This window comes from Canis aureus, chromosome 6, assembly GCF_053574225.1.
Source record: "Canis aureus isolate CA01 chromosome 6, VMU_Caureus_v.1.0, whole genome shotgun sequence".
NCBI lineage: Eukaryota > Metazoa > Chordata > Mammalia > Carnivora > Canidae > Canis > Canis aureus.
The window spans coordinates 43748903-43770140 of record NC_135616.1 but is presented as its reverse complement, the minus strand read 5'-3'; the positions used below and the strand labels follow the sequence as shown (position 1 = coordinate 43770140).

General features: G+C 40.3%; 1 protein-coding gene across 4 annotated transcripts in view; it reads left to right on the top strand.

Moving 5' to 3' along the window:
- Positions 1-21238, top strand: part of CNST (consortin, connexin sorting protein) — a 122610-nt gene that overhangs the window by 62508 nt on the left and 38864 nt on the right. For 3 of the 4 annotated variants that reach the window (XM_077901358.1, XM_077901359.1, XM_077901360.1), the window contains 2 exons: positions 16244-16294; positions 18678-18877. In XM_077901358.1, the coding sequence (XP_077757484.1) occupies positions 16244-16294; positions 18678-18877 (251 nt within the window). The remainder of the gene's footprint in view (positions 1-16243; positions 16295-18677; positions 18878-21238) is intronic. The other variant, XM_077901361.1, reaches the window with a different exon arrangement.

The window sequence follows — 21238 nt, the reverse complement described above, 5'->3', positions numbered from 1 at the left end:
CTTTTTAAGTTTTGAATTTAAATGTATACCTTTATATTTGTTAGAGAAATAAAATACGTGTAATTTCAGTTTATAAGAAGATCATGTTTCTTATAGGCCACATCAAATTTGAGAATTTTGTTTATCCTAGAGAACCAAGGAATATTTTATATTTGATAGCTGATGAATTCAATATGCTTGGAATGAACTGAAAAATATGGTAAAATTTAGCCTTTTTTGAGATTAGCAGTGCACTTCTAAAGGAAAAATAACATATTAATTGCATTTGAACTTTGGTAGTGCTTAAGATAAGAAAAAACTTTGGTATTTGTCTGTAGATGAAAAGTCTAAAAACTAGCATAATTAATTGTATGCTTAGAGAAATCTTCATTTTTAGTTTTTAGTAAAATGAGTTAAGTATAAAATGTCTAACTAAGCAGACTTCTAAGAAGAAAATTAGGGAATCCAATCCAGCTGGCTGACATATTACACATAATTTAGAACTAAATCCCAGCAATATTTATGTGTACTAATTATGCCTTGAATATGAATTGAAAACAGCCTGGACCACACTCTAGAAAGTGGTAGAGGGATCCCTGGGTGGCGCAGCGGTTTGGCGCCTGCCTTTGGCCCAGGGTGCGATCCTGGAGACCCGGGATCGAATCCCACGTCAGGCTCCCGGTGCATGGAGCCTGCTTCTCCCTCTGCCTGTGTCTCTGCCTCTCTCTGTCTCTCTCTCTGTGACTATCATAAATAAATAAAAAAAAAAAAATTAAAAAAAAAATTAGAAAGTGGTAGAACTTGAGGGAATAGCTGTGATAGGAAGGGTGTCACTTAGAACTGCTAGTGGGATTATCTGCTTTTTCAATTGACGAGTCAGTGGATGTGGAGACGGGCTTTTAACAGTGCATCTGAGCATCATGGGCATACATCTGTTGAACTACCTTTGAGTTTCTTGAAACCCTTTTTCAGATCTGCTGTGTATTTGTAAGTCTAAATATTGAGTTCAGGATATTCAGACAGCTTGTATCTTAAGTGAGCCTTTTATATGAAAGGAGAAAAAGAAATAATGGTCTTTGAGTTCAAGGCTGGCTGGAGGCAGCAGTGCGTGCATATCAAGTTAGGCTTATGATAGATCTAGACAGCAGTTAGGCTGGTCTCATGAACAATCCTGATGAGTAAATAGAGCTCTGCTTCTTTAAGAGCTTTAGCAGAGCAAACAAGCTGTGAAAAGGGCTGTTCCTTCCACTCAAGCATCTTTCATGGCATCTACCTGAGAGGAAAATAAGAACATTGTTTAGAAGGTTTATATTGTGCTGTGTAATGCACCATGGAATCTGCATGGTGCATTGCCACCAACGCAATGAAAACATTGGTGATTTAGCTAACGCCTGGAGTGGTCTCTCAGCCTTCTTTGAGTTCTGACCCTCTCAATAGTCCTGAAACATTAAGGAATTTTCATAAAGTCCAGTGTCTGTATTTATGTCGTCCTGTCCCGTATTGACACTGACTGAAATCACCTGCCTGACACTCAGTCAAGAGACCGGTGCTGCCACTTTTAGTGTGTACTAAACACTGGGTGTCCGTCATGTGTCACTTTATGTCATCCTTAGCCATTCGTTTATGAGGAGTTGGGTCACTTCCTTTAGTCCCAGGGCAGCTTGATGTGGCCTCAGCTCCCAGCCTCTGCTGTATGCTGTTTCCTCTGAAGGCAGAGGAATGTGTGGGGTGGAGCAGGTGGTAATTGTGCCATGATTACATAAGGTATCCCTTTGACCCCAGGTCAGGTCACAAGGAAGTTGGCTCATTTTCAGATTTATCTCACTCATAACACTAGTATCTAATGTTGGGGAGAAGGAAGGAATACTTCCTTTTTACAAAGTTTAAAAGGAAGTATTCCTTCCTTTTCATACTTAACTGCTTAGCCAGTGATCAGGGATATTTAAATATGAGTGCTCTCCTCTCCATTTTTATGGCACTAACCACCTCACAGTAAGGAAATGTAGAAGGAAAAAGGAGCGAAGCACAGAGAGTCTGCCATCAGAACTACATATAACATTATTAAAAAGTCTTTCTTTAAAAAAAAAAAGTTTTATTTATTTATTTTAGAGACACCTTGTGTGAGCAGTGGGGAGGGGCAGAGGGAGAGAAGCAGACTCCAGGCTGAGCAGGGAGCCCGACCTGGGGCTAGATCTCAGGACCCCAAGATCACTATCTGAGCCAAAACCAAGAGTCCACCAATCAACTGACTGTACCACCCAGGGGCCCCTAAAAATTATTTCTGATCCATCTTCCAAAATTACGCCCAAGGTATGCATCAGTATAAACAAGTCAGGCGGTTTGAGAAATTCAGTTATGTAATAACTCTAAGAATCCTAACACGAAATCACAGAAATGAAGGCGCTTTTTTCCCTTTTATTGTTTTTTTCCTTTTATTGTTTTAATATTGCAGCAAAATATGTATAACATGAATTTGCTATTCTTTCTTAAGATTTTATTTATTTATTCATGACAGACACAGAAAGAGAGAGAGAGAGAGAGAGAGAGAGAGAGGCAGAGACACAGGCAGAGGGAGAAGCAGGCTCCATGCAGGGAACCCGACATGGGACTCAATCCTGGGTCTCCAGGATCACACCCTGGGCCAAAGGCGGCACTAATCTGCTGAGCCACCAGGGCTGCCCAAATTTGCTATTTTAAGAGTACAGTTCAAAGTCATTAATTACATTCATAATGTTGCATAACCATCACCACCATTTCCAAAATTTTTATCACTCAAAGCAGAGACTCTGTGAACATTCAGTAATAGCTCCACATCCCTCCTCCCATCCCCCCTGGTAACCTCAGTTCTGCTTTCTCTCTGTATGAATTTCCTGTTGTAGATTTTCATCTAAGTACAGTCAGACAATAATTTGTTTTTATGTTACTGGCTTATTTCACTTAGAGCAATGTTTTCAAGTTCACCCATGTTGCAGCACATATATACCACGTTTTGTGTATCCATTCATCTTCACCTTTTGGCTAATGTGAATAATGCTGCAAGGCACTTGGGTGACTCAGTCACTTGAGCATCTGACTCTTAATTTCAGTTCAGGTCATGATTTCAGGGTCCTGAAATAAAGCCCCGAGACACGTCGGGCTCTGCACTCAACAGGGAGTCTGCTTGTCCCTCTCCCTCTTCTTCTCCCTGCCCTGCTTGCTCACTCCCTCTCACTCTATCTCTAAAATAAATAAATTTTAAAATCTTTTGAAAAATGTGAATAATGCTGCTTTGAACATTGGCATACGTATATCTGTTTGAGTGCCTTATGCCTAGAAATATACCTGGTTTGTATATATGTACCTAGAAATGGAATTGCTAGATCATATGGCAATAAAGTTTAATTTTTTGAGGAATTGCCAAACTGTCCTCTCTAGCAGCTGCATCATTGTACATTCCTATCAGGGATGCACAAGGGTTCTAGTTTCTCTACATCCTGTCTGTTTGTCTGATGATTGCCATTGATAGGTGTCCATCTCACCCGTGGATAGCGATGCTATGGGCTAGAAATACCACCAGCCACTTACTGATATTACTTGAGGTGGCCCCCACAGACATTTCCCTGACCAGAGACAACGTTGTGGTTGGACAGGACCTTGCAGTTCTGATTACAATTACAAGACACACCTCAGGGCAGCCCGGGTGGCTCAGTGGTTTAGCGCCGCCTTCAGCCCAGGGCCTGATCCTGGAGACCTGGGATTGAGTCCCACGTCAGGCTCCCTGCATGGAGCCTGCTTCTCCCTCTGCCTGTGTCTCTGCCTCTCTGTCTCTCGTGAATAAATAAATTTTTTTAAAAATCTAAAAAAAAAGAACCAAGACACACCTCAGTAACAACCATTAGTGAACTTTGAAAAAACAAGGGTTGTAATTTATAAGTTTTGGAGGGTACATTACATGCTCAAAGCCACGCAGCAATATCACCTATAGAAAAAGGGAGGGAAAACAGATTGGAGTTTTGCCTTTATTTGGTGGAGGATAGAGCACCTAGGACTTTGTGGGTGAATTTAAAACATAAGAGCAGGAAATAAAGCACAGGAAGGGAGAAGGGATCAGTCAAATGGTCAGTTATCCAGGTCAACCAGGGCTTTGTGAAAAGGGGAACTACATGGGTGGGTGGCCTGGCTCTTCATCTAGTTGTGTAACTGGCAGCATGTTTATTCCAGACTGGTTTTTATAGGCAAACCAAATGATCAGGCTTACGCTATAGTCATAGTAATGGGTATAAACTGGCATCTCGTTGTGGATTTGATTTGCATTTTCCCAGTGGCTTGTGATATTCAACATCTTTTCATGCTTATTGCCCATTTGTGTATCTTCCTTAGCGATACATCCATTCAAGTCCTTTGTTCATTTTTGAATTGGGTTGTTTGTTTCATTATTGTTCAGTTGTAGGAGTTCTTTATGTATTCTAGATATTATTAATTCCTTATCAGATTTATGACTTGAAGATATTTTCTTCCATTCCGTGGATTGTCTTTTCACTCACATTTTAGTTTTAACATTCATTCACAGATGTTTTTAATTTAGATAAACAATTTATCTATTTTTTTTCTTTTATTTGCTGTGCTTTTGATGCCTTATCCAAAAAATCATTGGCAAATCCAATGTGAAGAAAATAACTCCCCAATGTTTTTTTCTAAAAGTTTGAAAACTTTTTTCTAAAAGTTTTTTCTAAAAGTTTTAGCTCTTTATTTAGGTCTTTGATCCACCTAGAGAGAGAGAGCTCTAGGAGGGAGAGGGACAGTAGGAGAGAGAATCTTAGGCAGGCTCCATGCTCAGTGCAGAGCCCAATGCAGGGCTCCATCTCACAACCCTGAAATCATGACCTCAGCTGAAATCAAGAGTCAGTCACTCAACCAACTGAGCCACCCAGGCACCCCATCTTTGATCCGTTTTTAGTTCCTTCTATGTATAAGTAAGGATCCAACTTCATTCTTTTACATGAAGATATCCAGTTGCCCCAGCAGTCTGTTGAAAACACTTCTTTTCACATTGGATGACCATAGCACCCTTGTCAAAAATGAATTAACTATGAATATGAGAGTTTATTCTTGGGTTCTCAATTCTGTACCATTGGTATGTATGTAATAGGTCTATCCTTATGCCAATACCACAGTGTGTTTTTACCGTAACTTTATAATAAGTTTTGAAATCTGGAAGTATGAGTCCTCTAATTTTGTTCATTTTCAAGACAATTTTGGCTATTCTGGGTCCCTTGAAATTTTATATGAATTTTAGGATGTTGTCTTCTTTTTTAGCAGAAAACACTGTTGGGATTTTGATTTGGATTACACTGAATCTGTAGATTGTTTGGTGAGATTGCCATCTTTTTTTTAATAATAAATTTATTTTTTATTGGTGTTCAGTTTGCCAACATACAGAATAACACCCAGTGCTCATCCCATCAAGTGCCCCCCGTCAGTGCCCGTCACCCATTCACCCCCACCCTCTGCCCTCCTCCCCTTCCACCACCCCTAGTTCGTTTCCCAGAGTTAGGAGTCTTTATGTTCTGTCTCCCTTTCTGATATTTCCCACACATTTCTTCTCCCGGAATTGCCATCTTAACATTAAATCTTATAATTCATGAGCAGTGCATGTCTCTCTATTATTTTTACCTTTTTTTAAAGATTTATTTATTTATTTATTTATTTATTTATTTATTTGAGAGAGAGAGAGAGAGCGCACGTGCAAGCACAAGCAGGGGGAGGGTTAGAGACAGAAGGAGAGGGAGAGGGAGGAGAAGGCTCCCTGATGAGCAGAGAGCCCGACATGGGGCCAGATCCCAGGACCCTGGGATCATAACCAAAGCCAAAGGCAGATGCTTAACTGACTAAGTCACTCAGATGCCCCTTATTTTTATCTTCTTTAATTTCTTTCAGTATTGTTTTGTGGTTCTTAGTGTACAAGACTTGTTTCACCGTGTTTAAATTTATTCCTAGGTATTTTATTCTTTTTGATGCTATTGTAAATGGAATTGTTTTCTTAACTACCTCTTCCAGTTGTTCAGTACTAGTATATAAAAATACAGCTGATTTTTGCAAATTTGTTGAATTGATTTATTAGGCCTAATAATTCTATCTGTGGATTCTTTTTTTTTTTTTTAAGATTTTATTTATTTGTACATGAGAGACACAGAAGCAGAGACATAGGCAGAGATAGAAGCAGGCTCCCTCTGGGGAGCCTGATGTGGGACTTGTTCCTAGGATCCTGGGATCATGACCTAAGCCAAAGGCAGACGCTCAACCCCTGAGCCCCCAGGTGCCCCGTATGTATGGATTCCTAAGGGTTTTCTAAATGTAAGATGATGTTATTTGCAAATAGAGATAGTTTTACTTCTTCCTTTCCACCTTGAATGCCTTTTATTTCTTCTTGTTCCTTGATGTTTGTTGTACGTTTTTCATGTTTGGCCTTTATTATATTGAATAAGTTCACTTCTATTCCTGATTTATTAAGAGTTGTTATCAAAAAAGGGTGTTGGATTTTGTCAGATGTGTTTTATGCATTATTAGATGATAATGTGTTTTTTTTTTCATTCTGTTAACATGATGTATTACATTGATTGCTTTTATGTTGAACTACCCTTGAGTTCATGGGATAAAACTAACTTGATCACGGTACATAATCATTTTCATATGCTGCTGAATTTGTTTTTCTAGTATTTTGTTGAGCATTTTTACATGTACTTTCATAAGGGATATGGGTCTGCAGTTTTTTGTTTTTTTTTTTTTTTTTTTAGTGTCTTTGTCTGGATTTGGGGTCAATGTAAAGCTGGCCTCATAGAATGACTCAGTGTTTCATCCTCTTCAAATTTTGGGAAGAGTTTAAAGATAATTCATGTTAATTTTTCTTTAAATGTTTGGTTGAGGGGCAGCCCAGGTGGCTCAGCAGTTTAGCGCCACCTTCAGCCCAGGGCCTGATCCTGGAGACCTGGGATCAAGTCCCATGTTGGGCTCCCTGTGTGGAGCCTGCTTCTCCCTGTTTGTGTCTCTGCCTCTCTCTCTGTGTTTCTCATGAATAAACAAATAAAATCTTTAAAAATATAAAAATAAAAAGTATTTGGTTGAATTTATCATTAAGCCATCCATTCTGCTAATAGCTGCCTTTTAATTGAGGAATTTAAACCATTTACAGTTTAAAGTAATTACAAGGAAGGACTTACTTCTGGCGCTTAGCTATTTGTTTTCTGTTCTATATGTTTTTTGTTCCAATTAACATAATTATATTTTAATACATTTTCCTTCTAAATGATATGGAAAAAACAGGAATTACAAACCAGAAGTACAATTATCCTGACTTTTATATTTACCTATATTGTTTTTGTTACCCATGTTTTTATTTCATGTGAGTTTGAGTTACTGTTTAGTGTTCTTTCATTTCAGCCTAGACTCCCTTTAACTTTTGCTGTAGTATAGCTCTGCAAGTAACAACTCCCTTAGCATTTGTTCTTTTGAGAATTTCTTAATTTATCCCTCACTTTTTTTTTAAAAGATTTTATTTACTTATTCATGAGAGACACACACACACAGAGAGAGAGAGAGAGGCAGAGACACAGGCAGAGGGAGAAGCAGGCTCCATGCAAGGATCCTGACATGGGACTCAATCCCGGATCTCCAGGATCACGCCCTTGGCCAAAGGCAGCACTAAACCGCTGAGCCACCTGGGTTGCCCATCCTCACTTTTTTTTTAAGGATTGTATTTATTCATGATAGACACACAGAGAGAGGCAGAGACATAGGCAGAGGGAGAAGCAAGCAGGCTCCTTGCAGGGAGACCGATGTGAGACTCGATCCCAGGTTCACACCCTGAGCCAAAGGCAGATGTTCAACCACTCAGGCATCCCTCTCCCTCATTTTTGAGGATAGTTTTCTTAGATATAGAATTTTTGGTTGATTGCCCTTTTCTTTCAGTACTTTGAATATTGCCATCTCATTGCCTCCTGACTTCCATTGTTTGGGAAGAGAAATTAGCTGTGATTCTTATTGAAGATTCTCTTGTTTGTGAGGCTTCTCTGCTTTCAGAATCCTTTTTTTTTTTTACTGTCACTATTTGCAGATGACATGATACTAAACATAGAGCATCCTAAAACTCCACACCAAAAAAACAACTAAAAGTAATAAATGATTCAGTAAAGTGGCAGGATATAATATAATACCCAGAAATTGATGGCATTTCTCTCTTACTGATATGATGAATCACACTGATTGTTTTATGAGTGTTGAACCAGCCTTGTGTGCCGGGGGATAAATCCTACTTGGTCATGGTGAATAATTTTCATAATGTACTGTTGGATCCTATTGGCTAGTATCTTGTTGAGAATTTTTGCATCCATGTTCATCAGGGATATTGGTCTGTAATTCTCCTTTTTGGTGGGGTCTTTGTCTGGTTTTGGAATTAAGGTAATGCTGGCCTCATAGAACGAATTTGGAAGTACTCCATCTCTTTCTATCTTTCCAAACAGCTTTAGTAAAATAGGTATGGTTTCTTCTTTAAACATTTGATAGAATTCCCCAGGGAAGCCATCTGGCCCTGGACTTTTGTGTCTTGGGAGGTTTTTGATGACTGCTTCAATTTCCTCCCTGGTTATTGGCCTGTTCAGGTTTTCTATTTCTTCCTGTTCCAGTTTTGGTAGTTTGTGGCTTTCCAGGAGTGCATCCATTTCTTCTAGATTGCCTAATTTATTGGCGTATAGCTGTTCATAATATGTTTTTAAAATCGTTTGTATTTCTTTGGTGTTGGTAGTGATCTCTCCTTTCTCATTCATGATTTTATTAATTTGAGTCTTCTCTCTCTTCTTTTTAATAGGCTGGCTAATGGTTTATCTATCTTATTAATTCTTTCAAAGAACCAACTCCTGGTTTTGTTGATCTGTTCCCAGGAGGAACAACCCCAGTGGCGGTGGCAGCTCTAGAGCCCTGGATTCAGCCCCCGCAGTAACTACGGAGCTCTCCGTCTGCAGGGCCTGGAGGCTCCGGGGCGGGGCAGGAGCGTCCTTGCGGTTCTGGGCCCTCCTGGCCTCTGCCTGTCCCGGGAGGAGGCCGGATCCTGGGCTGTGTCCTGGCGCCCAGTGCTCCCGGGCCTGCGCTGTTGGATTCGCGCTCCCGCCCCGCAGCCCCCTCCGCGGAGCCGCCGCCCGAGCCCCTCCAGCTGCTCCGGGTCCCGCCGTGCGCGCTGCAGCCCTTAGGGAGCTCGGCGCACTCTCCCCGTGCGCAGTTGCTCTGTTACTGTCCCAGGGAGCCCGAGGGCATCCCCGCCCTCCTGGGTCCTGCTCCAACTCCCTGCGAGCCCCTTTCCGCCCGGGCAGGTTGGTGCAGCTCCTGCGTCTCCGGTACGGGGCTCTCCTGTCCTGGGGACACTCGCCCCGGCCTCAGCCCGGCTCCTCGCGGGGCCCCTCCCCCTTGGAGGCCTTTTGTTTCTTTCTTTTTTCCCGTCTTCCTACCTTGATAGAAGCGCGAACTCTTCTCACTGTAGCATTCCAGGTGTTCTCTCTTCAAATCTCAGGCTGAATTCGTAGGTTTTCAGGATGATTTGAAGGTTATCTAGGTAATTTGGTGGGGACAGGTGACTTGGGGACCCTACTCTTCCGCCATCTTGCCCCTCCCCTCTTGATGGTATTTCTTTACAGAAAAGGAAACCCCAAATAGTGAAAGCAATCTTGAGAAAGAACAACAACAGGGAGGTATCACAATCACAGATTTCAAGATACACTACAACTCTATAGTAATCAAAACAGTATGGTACTGGATCAAAAAGAGACAAATGGATCAATGGCACAGAATAGAGAACCCAGAAATAAATTCACAAGTATGTGGCCAAACTTTCTATAACAAGAGATAAGAATGTACACCAAGGAAAAGGCAGTCTCATCAATAAATGGTTCTGGGAAAGCTGGACGGCTACATGTAAAAGAATGAAACTGGTCTGCTTTCTTACACCATATATAAAAATAAACTCAAAATGGGTTAAATAAAGACTTAAATGTAAGACCCAAAACCATAAAACTCCTACGAGTAAACATAGGGAATAATCTCTTTGACATTGGCCTTAAAAATGATCTTCTAGGTATGTCTTCTCAGGCAAGGGAAGCAAAAGCAAAAATAAACTATTGGGACTACACCAAAATAAAAAGTTTTTTTTTTTTTAATTTTTATTTGTTTATGATAGTCACACAGAGAGAGAGAGAGAGAGAGAGAGAGGCGCAGAGACATACACAGAGGGAGAAGCAGGCTCCATGCACCGGGAGCCCGACGTGGGATCCGATCCCAGGTCTCCAGGATTGCGCCCTGGGCCAAAGGCAGGCGCTAAACTGTTGTGCCACCCAGGGATCCCTAAAAAGGTTTTTTATAGCTAAGGAATAAGAATTCTTTATGCCATGTCTTTTATTCCATGACTTATTCACTCTAGAACTGGAAGCCTGTATATCCCTTATCTCAGATTCTCTGCTGCTCCCTCTGCTTTGTACATATGCATGTATGCACTCTCTCTCTTTCAAATAAATAATTCTTAAAAGAAAAAAGGAAACATCAAGTCATTAACCTTTAGGATGTGATATTAGCTCTGTTTAAAAGATGGAAGGCAAGGGCACCAGCTTCCCTCAATGGGTTAAGCATTGGACTCTTGATTTTGGCTTGGGTCATGATCTCGGCTCAGGTCAGATGCTCAACTGACTGTGCCACCCAGGCACCCCTCAGCTGGCTGAGTTTTAAAACAAAATTTGTTCTTGAGCATTTATTGAGCACTTGCTGTTTGCCAGCTACTGTAATATGTGCTTTCTATCTCATTTACTCTTCTTTACAGCCTTGTTAAATAGGTAATACAATTAGCTTCAATTTATAGATGAAGCTTTTGAAGCACAGAGAGAGTAAATAACTTGCCCAATATCATTTAACTAATAAGTGAGACTCTTTGGATTCTATCCCAGGTATTCTGACTTTAGACTTAGCCTAAATGTTACACCATGCTATCTCACTTTTGCTGACATTTTTCTTTTAAGATTTATTTATTTATTTTAGAGTTGGGGAGGGGCCGAGGGAGAGGGAGAATCTCAAGCAGACTCCACACTGAGCAGAGCTTGATCTCATGACCCTGAGATCACGACCTGAGCCAAAACCAAGAGTCAAATGCTTAACAGACTGAGCCACCCAGGTGCCCTCGCTTTTGCTGAATTTTAAAATATGTTTAAAGGAATTCTTTTTCATATTGGAGTTACCATAAATTACCACAGAACCATTATGGTGCATGCCTCTCCTCTAAGTGTGTTACCAACCACACGTGAGAAGATGAGATGAGACCTCGGAGAAGAAGAATGGATGGTTCACTCTGAAGGGAAGTGGGAAGTGGTGGAGTTTGATGTGTGTTAGCAGTTGTCTCTGGATGCTAGTGTAGCTCTCCCTTGGGTTCCTAACTGGATGCAGCATCAGTGTAGTGAGCACTTCAACACTTAGTTCAGGGAAAGTATAAAAAAGTGGATCAGTATAAAAAAGTATAAAATCAGTGGATCTTAGAGATGCCTGGATGGTTCAGCGGTTCAGCGTCTGCCTTGGGCTCAGGGCATAATCCTGGTCTGGGGATCGAGTCCCACCTCAGGTTCCCTGCAAGGAGCCTGCTTCTCCCTCTGCCTACGTCTCGGCCTCTCTCTCTGTGTCTCTCATGAATAAATAAATAAAATCTTTTTTAAAAAATCAGTGAATCTTAGATTTTTTTTTCCTAATATGTTTCTTCAAAAACTTAGTGCTCTTATTTAAAAGGAGAGAGGCCACAGAATTGTGGATAAATGGAAATGCCTACTACTTTCTGATCTAACTGTAATTTCTTAGGAGACTTTATGTGATAGAAAGGCAGTATATTTAACAGATGGAAAACTTAAGGATTAAAGAGACTGACTTGCCTAGTCCCAGAACTAGGAAGCAGTAAATGTAGGGCTCAAACCCAGACACCCTGACTCCAGTAATCTCTCCTGTAATCTCTGATGAATTTCAAGTGCTTCATCTATAATTTTTTTTAATAAATCTTTTTTTTAACGTTTATTTATTTATGATAGTCACAGAGAGAGAGAGAGAGAGAGGCAGAGACATAGGCAGAGGGAGAAGCAGGCTCCATGCACCAGGAGCCCGAAGTGGGATTCGATCCCAGGTCTCCAGGATCGTGCCCTGGGCCAAAGGCAGGCGCTAAACCACTGCGCCACCCAGGGATCCCTCATCTATAATTTCTAATACCTACTTTATAATGTTGCTGTGAGAATTAAGTAACATAGTGTAATGGGCTTGTGGTATACTCCACAAGAGGCACTAACATTTGGTCAACCTTTGTCCCAGAAGTATTGGGGCACCTGGTCTGTGTCAGCACCATGCTCAGGGCTGAGGTCATGGCACTGTAGCGTACACCTGCCCTGTAAAGGCTGACCGTGTGAACAGCCTGTTCTCTTAAGACCACACGATCCTGCGTATCAGATGATATCCTTATACTTTGAGTAGTAGTCTGTAGAATTTGAAATGTATTAGGCCTTTGTTTTTACATTATACATTTGTTTGTTTAATTATTTTCTGAGAGATATAGGGAGAGCACCAATGGGAAAGAAAGAGAGGGAGAAGCAGACTCCTCACAGAGCAGGAGACAGTTCGGGGCTCAGTCCCAAAACCCCAGGATCATGACCTGAGCTGAAAGCAGATGCTCAACTGACTGAGCCACACAGGTGCCCCTGTATTAGGCCTTTAAATAACCCTTCTCTCATCCCTAGCTTAGCTTACATCATCACTGTGAACATTTTATTCTAAGCATCATCACTACTTCGACCTTTACCTCAGCCTCAGTGCCTTCTGTGTAGCATCCTGCTAATTCCCACTTTGTCTCTGGTAAGTTTTCATTCTCCTGAGTACTTACTACCTAAGGTACCAGGTGTGAGGTATTACCTTTACCTAAGTTCATCATTCTCACAGGTATATTTATAGATGACAGACCAATAGTAGATTAAGTAGCAGAGAATAATGTGAATAATAATATCAGGGTACATTCCTAATGTTTCCAGGTAAAGGATACTACTATATTCTCCCACGGTGTGTCTCTTAATTCTCCCACAGTGTGTCTCTTAATGACTACCAGAGACAGATTCCAATTTGAATAAAAAAATTATATGCCAGAAGACAGGTACCATATGATTTCACTCATATGTGGAACTTCAAAACCAAAATAAATGAGCAAAGAAAAAAAAGGACAAACAAAATACAGAATCTTAATTATAGAGAACAAACTGGTGATTACCAGAGGGGAGAGGCTGGGGGAAAAGGGGAATAAATGAAGGGGATTAAGAGAATACTCATACTGAACACTGAGTAATATAAAGAGTTGCTGAACCACTATATTGTAGACTTGAAACTAATATGACACTGTACATTAATTATACTGGAATTAAAATAAATAAAAAATTATATGTCAAGGGTCACCTGGATGGCTCAGTCAGTTAAGTGTCCAACTCTTAATTTCAGCTCAGGTCATGATCTAAGGGTCCTGGAATTGAGCCCCACATTGGGTTCCATGCTGGGAGTGGAGCCTGCTTGGGATTCTCTCTCTCCCTCTCCCCCTGTACTCCCACTGACACCTCTCTCTGAAAAAAAAAAATTTATGTATCAAAATGAATAGAATTTGGGTGGTATGATAAATTGAATAAAATCTCTCAAGGTAATTCTTTTAATTTCTGGTGCAAAGTAGTTACAAATAATAAAAAAATAAAACCTCAGTGGGTTCAAGTAAACACTGATGTTTATTTTAGAGCTTGATGAAGTTGACAGGTATTGTTAGAGCCTATGAATTTGTCACCATCTGCATATAAATAGTATCACCAAATTGCTTAGAGTTTTAACCATAACTTATTTGACTTTCACAAGTTAAAGTAAACAGAATTTTATGATCCTGTATAGATTAATATCCAGCAAAAGAAAGTTTCATTTAAATTGAATAAGACTTTGTAGCAAAGATGAAATTACATGTTGTATATATTTTTATTTGGCTTTCCTTCTTACCTATAAATGTCTTTACCAGAAAATTTTTATGTTATCAAAAGGAACTTTTGTATTAATTGTGATATATTATTACACTTTTTCAAGAAAACTTTTGTTATACTTATGCGACATCAAACTTATTTTGAAATCTAGCATGTTGACTACATTATCCCACTCTCTCTGGGCCTGCAGTGTTTCTGCTGAGAAATCCACAAATACCTTCCAAGGGTTGGCTAGTGTGTGAGGGATTTTTTTTCTTTGGGGTTGCTGTGTTTTTTTATTGTTATTTTTGTATTTTAGAAATAGTTTATCAGATTTATTACAGGAGCATTGAGAGCTAGAAACCTGAGACTTTTGGGGGGGATCCCTATGCCCAATGTGGGGCTCCAACTCATGACCCCAAGATCAAGAGTTGCACACTCTTCTGACTGAGCCAGCCAGGTACCCCTCCCTTGCTGTTTTAAAAATATTCTATTTTTATTTTAGATAGTTTTATTATAATGTATCTTAGAGAAGATCTTTTTAGGTTGATAATTTTTGGGAACCTATAAGCTTCATGAGCTTGGATGTCCAAATCTTTCTCCATATTTGGAGATTTCTTTAGACATTACTTCTTTTTGTTAATTTTCCGCCCTCTTTCCCTCTCTTCTCCTTCTGAGACTCCAGTAATACTTAAGTTATTTCTCTACATGATATTGCACGATTCATGTAAGGTTTTTTTCACTCTTTTTTCTTTTTGCTCTTCCGACCAGATAACTTTTTTTTTTACAATTTTTTTCTTTTTTTTAAGATTTTATTTATATATTCATGAGAGACAGAGAGAGACAGAGAGAGACAGAGAGGCAGAGACACAGGCAGAAGGAGAAGCAGGCTCCATTCAGGGAGCCTGATGTGGGACTCAATCCTGGGACTCCAGTACACCCTGGGCCGAAGGGAGGCGCTAAACGTCTGAACCACCAGGGATCCCCTGACCGGATAATTTTAACTGACATACCCTTAAACTCACTGATTCCTTCTTGTGCTTGGTTGAGTCTGCTGTTGGAGCTCTCTGTTGAATTTCTCATTTCAATGTATTCAACTTTAGGATTTTGATTTGATTTTTATTGTGGCTTCTATTTCTTTATTAAACTCATTTTATTCATATGCTGTCTTCCTAATTTTGTCTGTTTCTCTGTGTTGTTGACTAAATTTCTTTAAGAGGATTATTCTGAATTCTTTGTCAAGCAGTTCATAGATCTCCATTTTTGTAGAGCCTTTTATTGAATCTTTATTAGTTTCCTCTGGTAGTGTCATGTTTTCTTGATTATTTATGATCCTCGTGGACTTGTGTTGGTATCTGCACATCTAAAGAAGCAGTCTGTACAGAATGGCTTCAGCAGGGAGACTGTTAGTCCGCCTGTCCAGAGATTCTGGATGGGCCACCTAGTAGTAACCATGGGCAGGCTTGGCGCTAGAATCCTCGGGTGGACAAATCTGGTGCCTGAGTTAGCAGGTGGACAGGCCTGGTGGTTTGATCCACAGGGGACAGCCTGCTGCCTGGGTCCACTGAGGTGGGCCTGATGCTTGAGTTCATGTGGTTTGGCCTTGGGTCCTGGACTCTTGGGGGTAGATGAGGTATCAGGGACCACTGGGGTGGCAGGCCTGACACTTCTGTCTATGAAAGCCAGCCTGGCTCTGGTGTTGGCTGGGAGCCTGTATCTATGAGACCCAGCCTGGAGCCTAAGTCAGTAGGAGGTTGCCTGGAACCAGGGTAATCCCAGAGCCTGGGTCTATGGGAGCTGGCCTAGAAGCTGGGGTCATGGTGGCCAGCCTAGCTACATTTCTTAAATAACAGAATCACTGTGGAGACTTTAAATGCTTGAGATGGTCAGATCTAGGAGGAATCTGAGGTCTCATCTGGCCAATCCCTTAGATTGATTGATTGATTGATTGATTGATTGATTGATTTAGATTTTATGTGTTTATTCGGAGGAGGGACACAAGCAGGGAGGAGGGGCAGGTGGAGAGGGAGAAGCAGAACCTCCACTGAGTAGGGAGCCCACCACAGGGCTTGATCCCCAGGACCCTGAGATCATGACCTGAGCCAAAGGCAGATGCTTAACTGACTGAGCCACCCAGGTGTCCTGAATCCCTTCATTTTCAAGATGAGGAAACTACAGTAAAGAGAATAAAATGTCTAACCCAAGGTCACTTGGAAAAATAATGACAGAACTGATGTCTCTTGCTCCTATTCTAGAGCTCTTTGATTTATACTACTCTGTCCCAGCAAGGAATGTTATCTTAAGAGGTAAGTTTGATAATTAAGTTATCTCTGAAACTCATGATCTTCAACCCCAGTAAATAATCTTTTTGTGGTATGAGTCTTTCAAGTTTCCCTGAACTCTTAATTCATTTGGAATGACCCATGTGAGCCTAGTTCATATTTTCCATCCCCTCCCTACACTTGGTGATTAAAGTACTATATTCTTTCTAATTGTTTATATTAGCCTTCCATTGCTCTTGGAATCTTTTGGCTTGTATATATGCTTTTGGAACTTTTGTTGGTTTTGTTTTATGACTAATACTCTTCTTTCTGTTATAATTTCTTTTGTTGGCTACATAATTTTATTTACCAACAAATGGCATGTTTATAAATTATATGTATCCATAACATTAATTATTAAAATAACTTGACAATGGATCTAGCAGGAACCATGGCCATTATGAATCTACATGGTCTAACTAACTGAGATAATCACCGTACATGTTTCCAGTTCACTATTTGAAACACTGTTCTGACCTCCTGTAGAATCAGAGACCTCCTTTAAATTCTGTCCTTTTTCATTACCTTTAAGAATCTGGTCCTTATTTGGTAATATTCTTCAAGGGTTTTATTTAACTCCCCTTTACTGAAAATGACCATGATATAATTCCTACATTTTTTTCAAGGAAGAAGCATGGAGTAATATTTGATAACTATATGGGAAGAATTTAATCAAGAGAAGTATAGACTTTGGGAGGCTGACTTTATCACAGTCTAGATGAGACTAAATGTCTTGAACATATTAGTGTGGCCAGGGAAAAGGGAAAGAAACAGTAGTTCTCTTAGTTTCTTTGTAGTTCTCTATGGAAAGCTTCTCTTCTCACACTGGCACTTTTGCCATTTGGGTAGAAAATTAGAAAGAAGAATCATCCCTGTTTTCACAAATACCATCCTTGCAAAAATGGCAGGCTATCACCAGGCCTTGTATTTCCTTATCCCAAATGATACAAAATTCATAGAAGAGAATTTTCTAAAATATAAAGAACCATCATAGGTAATTAATTTTAGAAATCACAGTACTTGGAATTTTAGTGCTGAAGACACTGCTGGTTGTAATTACAATAACCATGGCCCATAAATTAATTTTTGTGATGTAGGAGTTTTGATCTAATGAAGATGAGACCTTTCATCAATCACTGTAATACAGTCCAGCATAATATAGGGCTATATACAGTACTCAGAGGAAAGTAAGTTTACATTAGGCCCATGGAATACTAGAAATACATGGATTTTGTTTGGGTAAACATTAATAGGTATAAATGGGAAGAAAATATTCTGTTAGAATCTGTAATTGCTCAGAAAGGTACAGAATATTTTACTAGGGAGATGAAGAACTGACCCGCCTGGCTAGAGCAGTGGGTTTACTTAGAAGTTCTGGGCATACTCTAAAGAGTTTGCATCCTCAGATGTGGTACATACACTGAATTACTGAGAAAGATCCCTTCTGAGGCTGATCACCTAAATGTACAGATGGAGACAATCTTTTTGAGTATGAAAATTAGAAGAGATACCGAGACTTCAGTGAAGGATGAAGTTATAATATGTAATGATTAAACTTTTTAGATTTGGTACACCATTTCAGGAGCTGCAGGCCAAGCATTTATTCATTGATGATTTTTTTTTAGAAGTTTGTATTACTTAACTTCTTATTGTGAAAAAATTTTCGATGGCCATTAGCTCTGGCATCTGAATTCATGTTGCTCTCCTGGGATCCAGAAGTAGTTCTACAGTTATCAGACCAGAGTTTAAAGAGAAGGGCTTAACTTCCTTAGCCATTTTATATGATAAGTGTATTTACTTTGCTGCTTAATTGTTTTATTTTGAGCAAGCCAGGATTTCCAGTTACAGCTAATCCATTTTTCCTTTGGTTGAATCAAGTTTGTGGTCAGGTTTTACCCTGCATACTTTCCTTTAGATCTCCTTTTTTTTTTTTAAGATTTTATTTATTTATTCATGAGAGAGACACAGAGAGAGAGAGAGAGAGAGAGAGAGAGAGGCAGAGACACAGGCAGAAGGAGAAGCAGGCTCCATGCAGGGAGCCCAACGTGGGACTCCATCCCCGGTCTCCAGGATCACGCCCTGGGCTGAAGGTGGCGCTAAACCGCTGAGCCACCCAGGCTGCCCTCCTTTAGATCTCTTTTTATTAACACTCTTAATTATAAGTCTGCAAAAAAATGGTTCGTGTTTGTGCTCATAGAAGCAGATGATGGCACAGTTTAATGAGGATAAAAACTTGTGGTTCTGGGTCCCCCCCCCCATATGATTAGCTTTATTTGAAAATGTTATAGTTAGCAGGCATGATTATTTTAAGGTATTCCATCAAGATGAAACTTTATCCTAATGTGGGCATTTTATTTACTTCTTCAAGGACTTTCTTCAGGAGCTGCCACAGCTTCAATGCAAGAAAATGCACTAAGTGTGTCCACACATGCTGTGAGTGATGAAGAGTCTGCAGAAATAAATGCTAATGATCAACCAGAAGCCCCAAAGCTTCAGTATCTATTCTCACTCATACGAGGGGAAGTAGAGCAGTTGGATTCCAGAGCACTTCCCCTTTGCCTTCACCAGGTACTCCATGAAACCCTTCACTTGTAGCCTCACCACAGTTCTGGGACCAGGGTTTGGAATCACTGAAAATGAAATTCTCTGTAATTGATCCTCCCTGACTTGTCACTGGGGAGCCCAGGAGGTGACCGTGGGTCTGGCTGGTGGGAAATTTAGCATGTAACTACTGGTGGCCACATACTGGCCTTGAATAATCAATCGGTGGTTCCGACAATCACTAACTTCCTTTATGTAGTGAATTAGCTGTGTATGAGTAAGAGTCAGTATAGCAGCGCTTCATAAGTACCTACAAGATGCCAAAAAACTCTGCTAGATACTGGGCAAACAAAGATTACTTATCAGAATATGTCCTTAAGGGAGCAACTGTGGAATAGTTGAGACATTTCTAGAGATTAATAATTGGAGATGTCTGTACTAAGTGTAGAAAGATATTTAAGATTCCACAGAAGCACAAAATGCGTGATTAACTTTTTCTGTGGGCATCAGGGGGAAAAAAGGTGACTGCTGAGCTGGGGTTTGCAGAGTATGTAGGCGCTCACTAGAAGAACTGAGTGGACTGGTGCAGGAAGAGAGAGCAGCGCCAGCAAAGACATGGCTGAGCTGATGTTGGAGATTAAGATGGAGAAGAAGTGGGAATGGACACTGGATGGTTGGGGGCAGTGATCACCACCTTCCTCCTAAGGGCTGGGGGTTTTTAATGGTGGGAGTGCCAAACCTAATGTGAATTTTAGAAGAATCACTCTGCCAATGACTGGGAGAGTAAATTAGGAGACAAGGAGCTAATTCAGAAAAATAAGATATGTATGAGATGCATTTAATTTTTCCTTTAAGATGAAAATTAGAAAATAATGGAGAAACTAAGACTCCCTCACCAAGCAAGTTCCTTATAGTTCTGGGGCCAAATTTCTTTATTACATTTAGTGTCTCTGTTTTTGAAACACTGTGGGAGAAATTTGAATATAGGCTGTATATTGAACAACATTATTGCCCTAATTTCTTGAGACTGGTAATAGGATTGTAGGGTGTTTTTTTTTTTTTTTTAATGTATTTATTCATGAAAGACATGGGGAGAGAGAGAGGCAGAGACACAGGCAAAAGGAGAAGCAGGCTCCATGCAGAGAGTCTGATGTGGGACTCCATCCCAGTACTCTGGAATCATGCCCTGAGCCAAAGGTAGACGCTCAACCGCTGAGCCACCCAGGCGTCACAGAATTGTAGGTTTTATGAGACAGTATCCTTGTTCTTGAGAGATACATGCCCAAGTATTTGGGAGTGAAGCAACAAAGTGCCTGTATTATGATATTTTCACTTATATTACTTATATTTCAGTAGGAAAAGTACATAAGAGAGGGAAAGACCAAGAGAAAAAGCAAATTTGGCAAAATGTCAACATTTGACAAATCTAGGTGAAACCTAAATGGCTGTTGATTTTACTCTTCTTTGAACTCTTCTGTAGAATTTCGATAAAAAGTTGAGGAAAAGGACATTTGGAGTAAAGATGGAAATAGCAAATGTAGTCAAATCTTTTCAAGGAGTTTATGTCACTGGGCTGTTGTTATATTAAAGGTAAAAAGAATGCTCTTTTCTACTGGTATATGATCCCACAGCCAGAGCAGTTCTAGTAGATCTGGATCAGACCTGAAGATTATTTAAAGTTTTTAAAGTTTATTTATTAATTTATTTTTATTTTTTGTAATCTCTACACCCTAAGTGGGGTTCGAACTCATGACCTGAGATCAAGAGTCGCGTACTCTTCCGATGAGCCAGCCTGGCACCCGTTATTTAATTTTTTTATGTCTCAAACTAAAATTCTCCATTGCCCCCATCCCCGAGAAACATATCAGTTTGCTGAATCCTGTAAGTCATGCTTCTTAACTATCTCAGCAATCTGTCCTCCCCTGACAGAAGGGGCTTAGAGAGCATGGTTTAAAAGCAGGGCTTTGGGCTCCACCACTAACAATCTAAATGGCTTTCAGTTTGATCTGTAAAGTGGTGGAGGATCAAATGAAATAATGCGTGTAAAAGCACTTAACATAATGCTTGGTACACAGTAAGAGCCAAATAGATATTAAGCATTATGACTGTACCCTCACTGTCACTAATTCAAGGATTCCTTGTTAGGAGTGAAAGCTGGGGATCAGCAGGGCAGCAGAAGCCAGCTGATAGTTCCTTCGTCAGTCCAGGAATACAAGCTCTCCATCGCTTCCCAAGGGAGACACAAATCCAGGAGAGATGGAGGACGTTTGATGAATTTCTGTAACTCCCGGCCCCTCATGTTGATTCTTTCACCTGGATTTGTTAGTCATTGACATTTTGCCAAACTTTTGTGTCCCCCATCACCTGCACACATGCTTTCCACTGAAA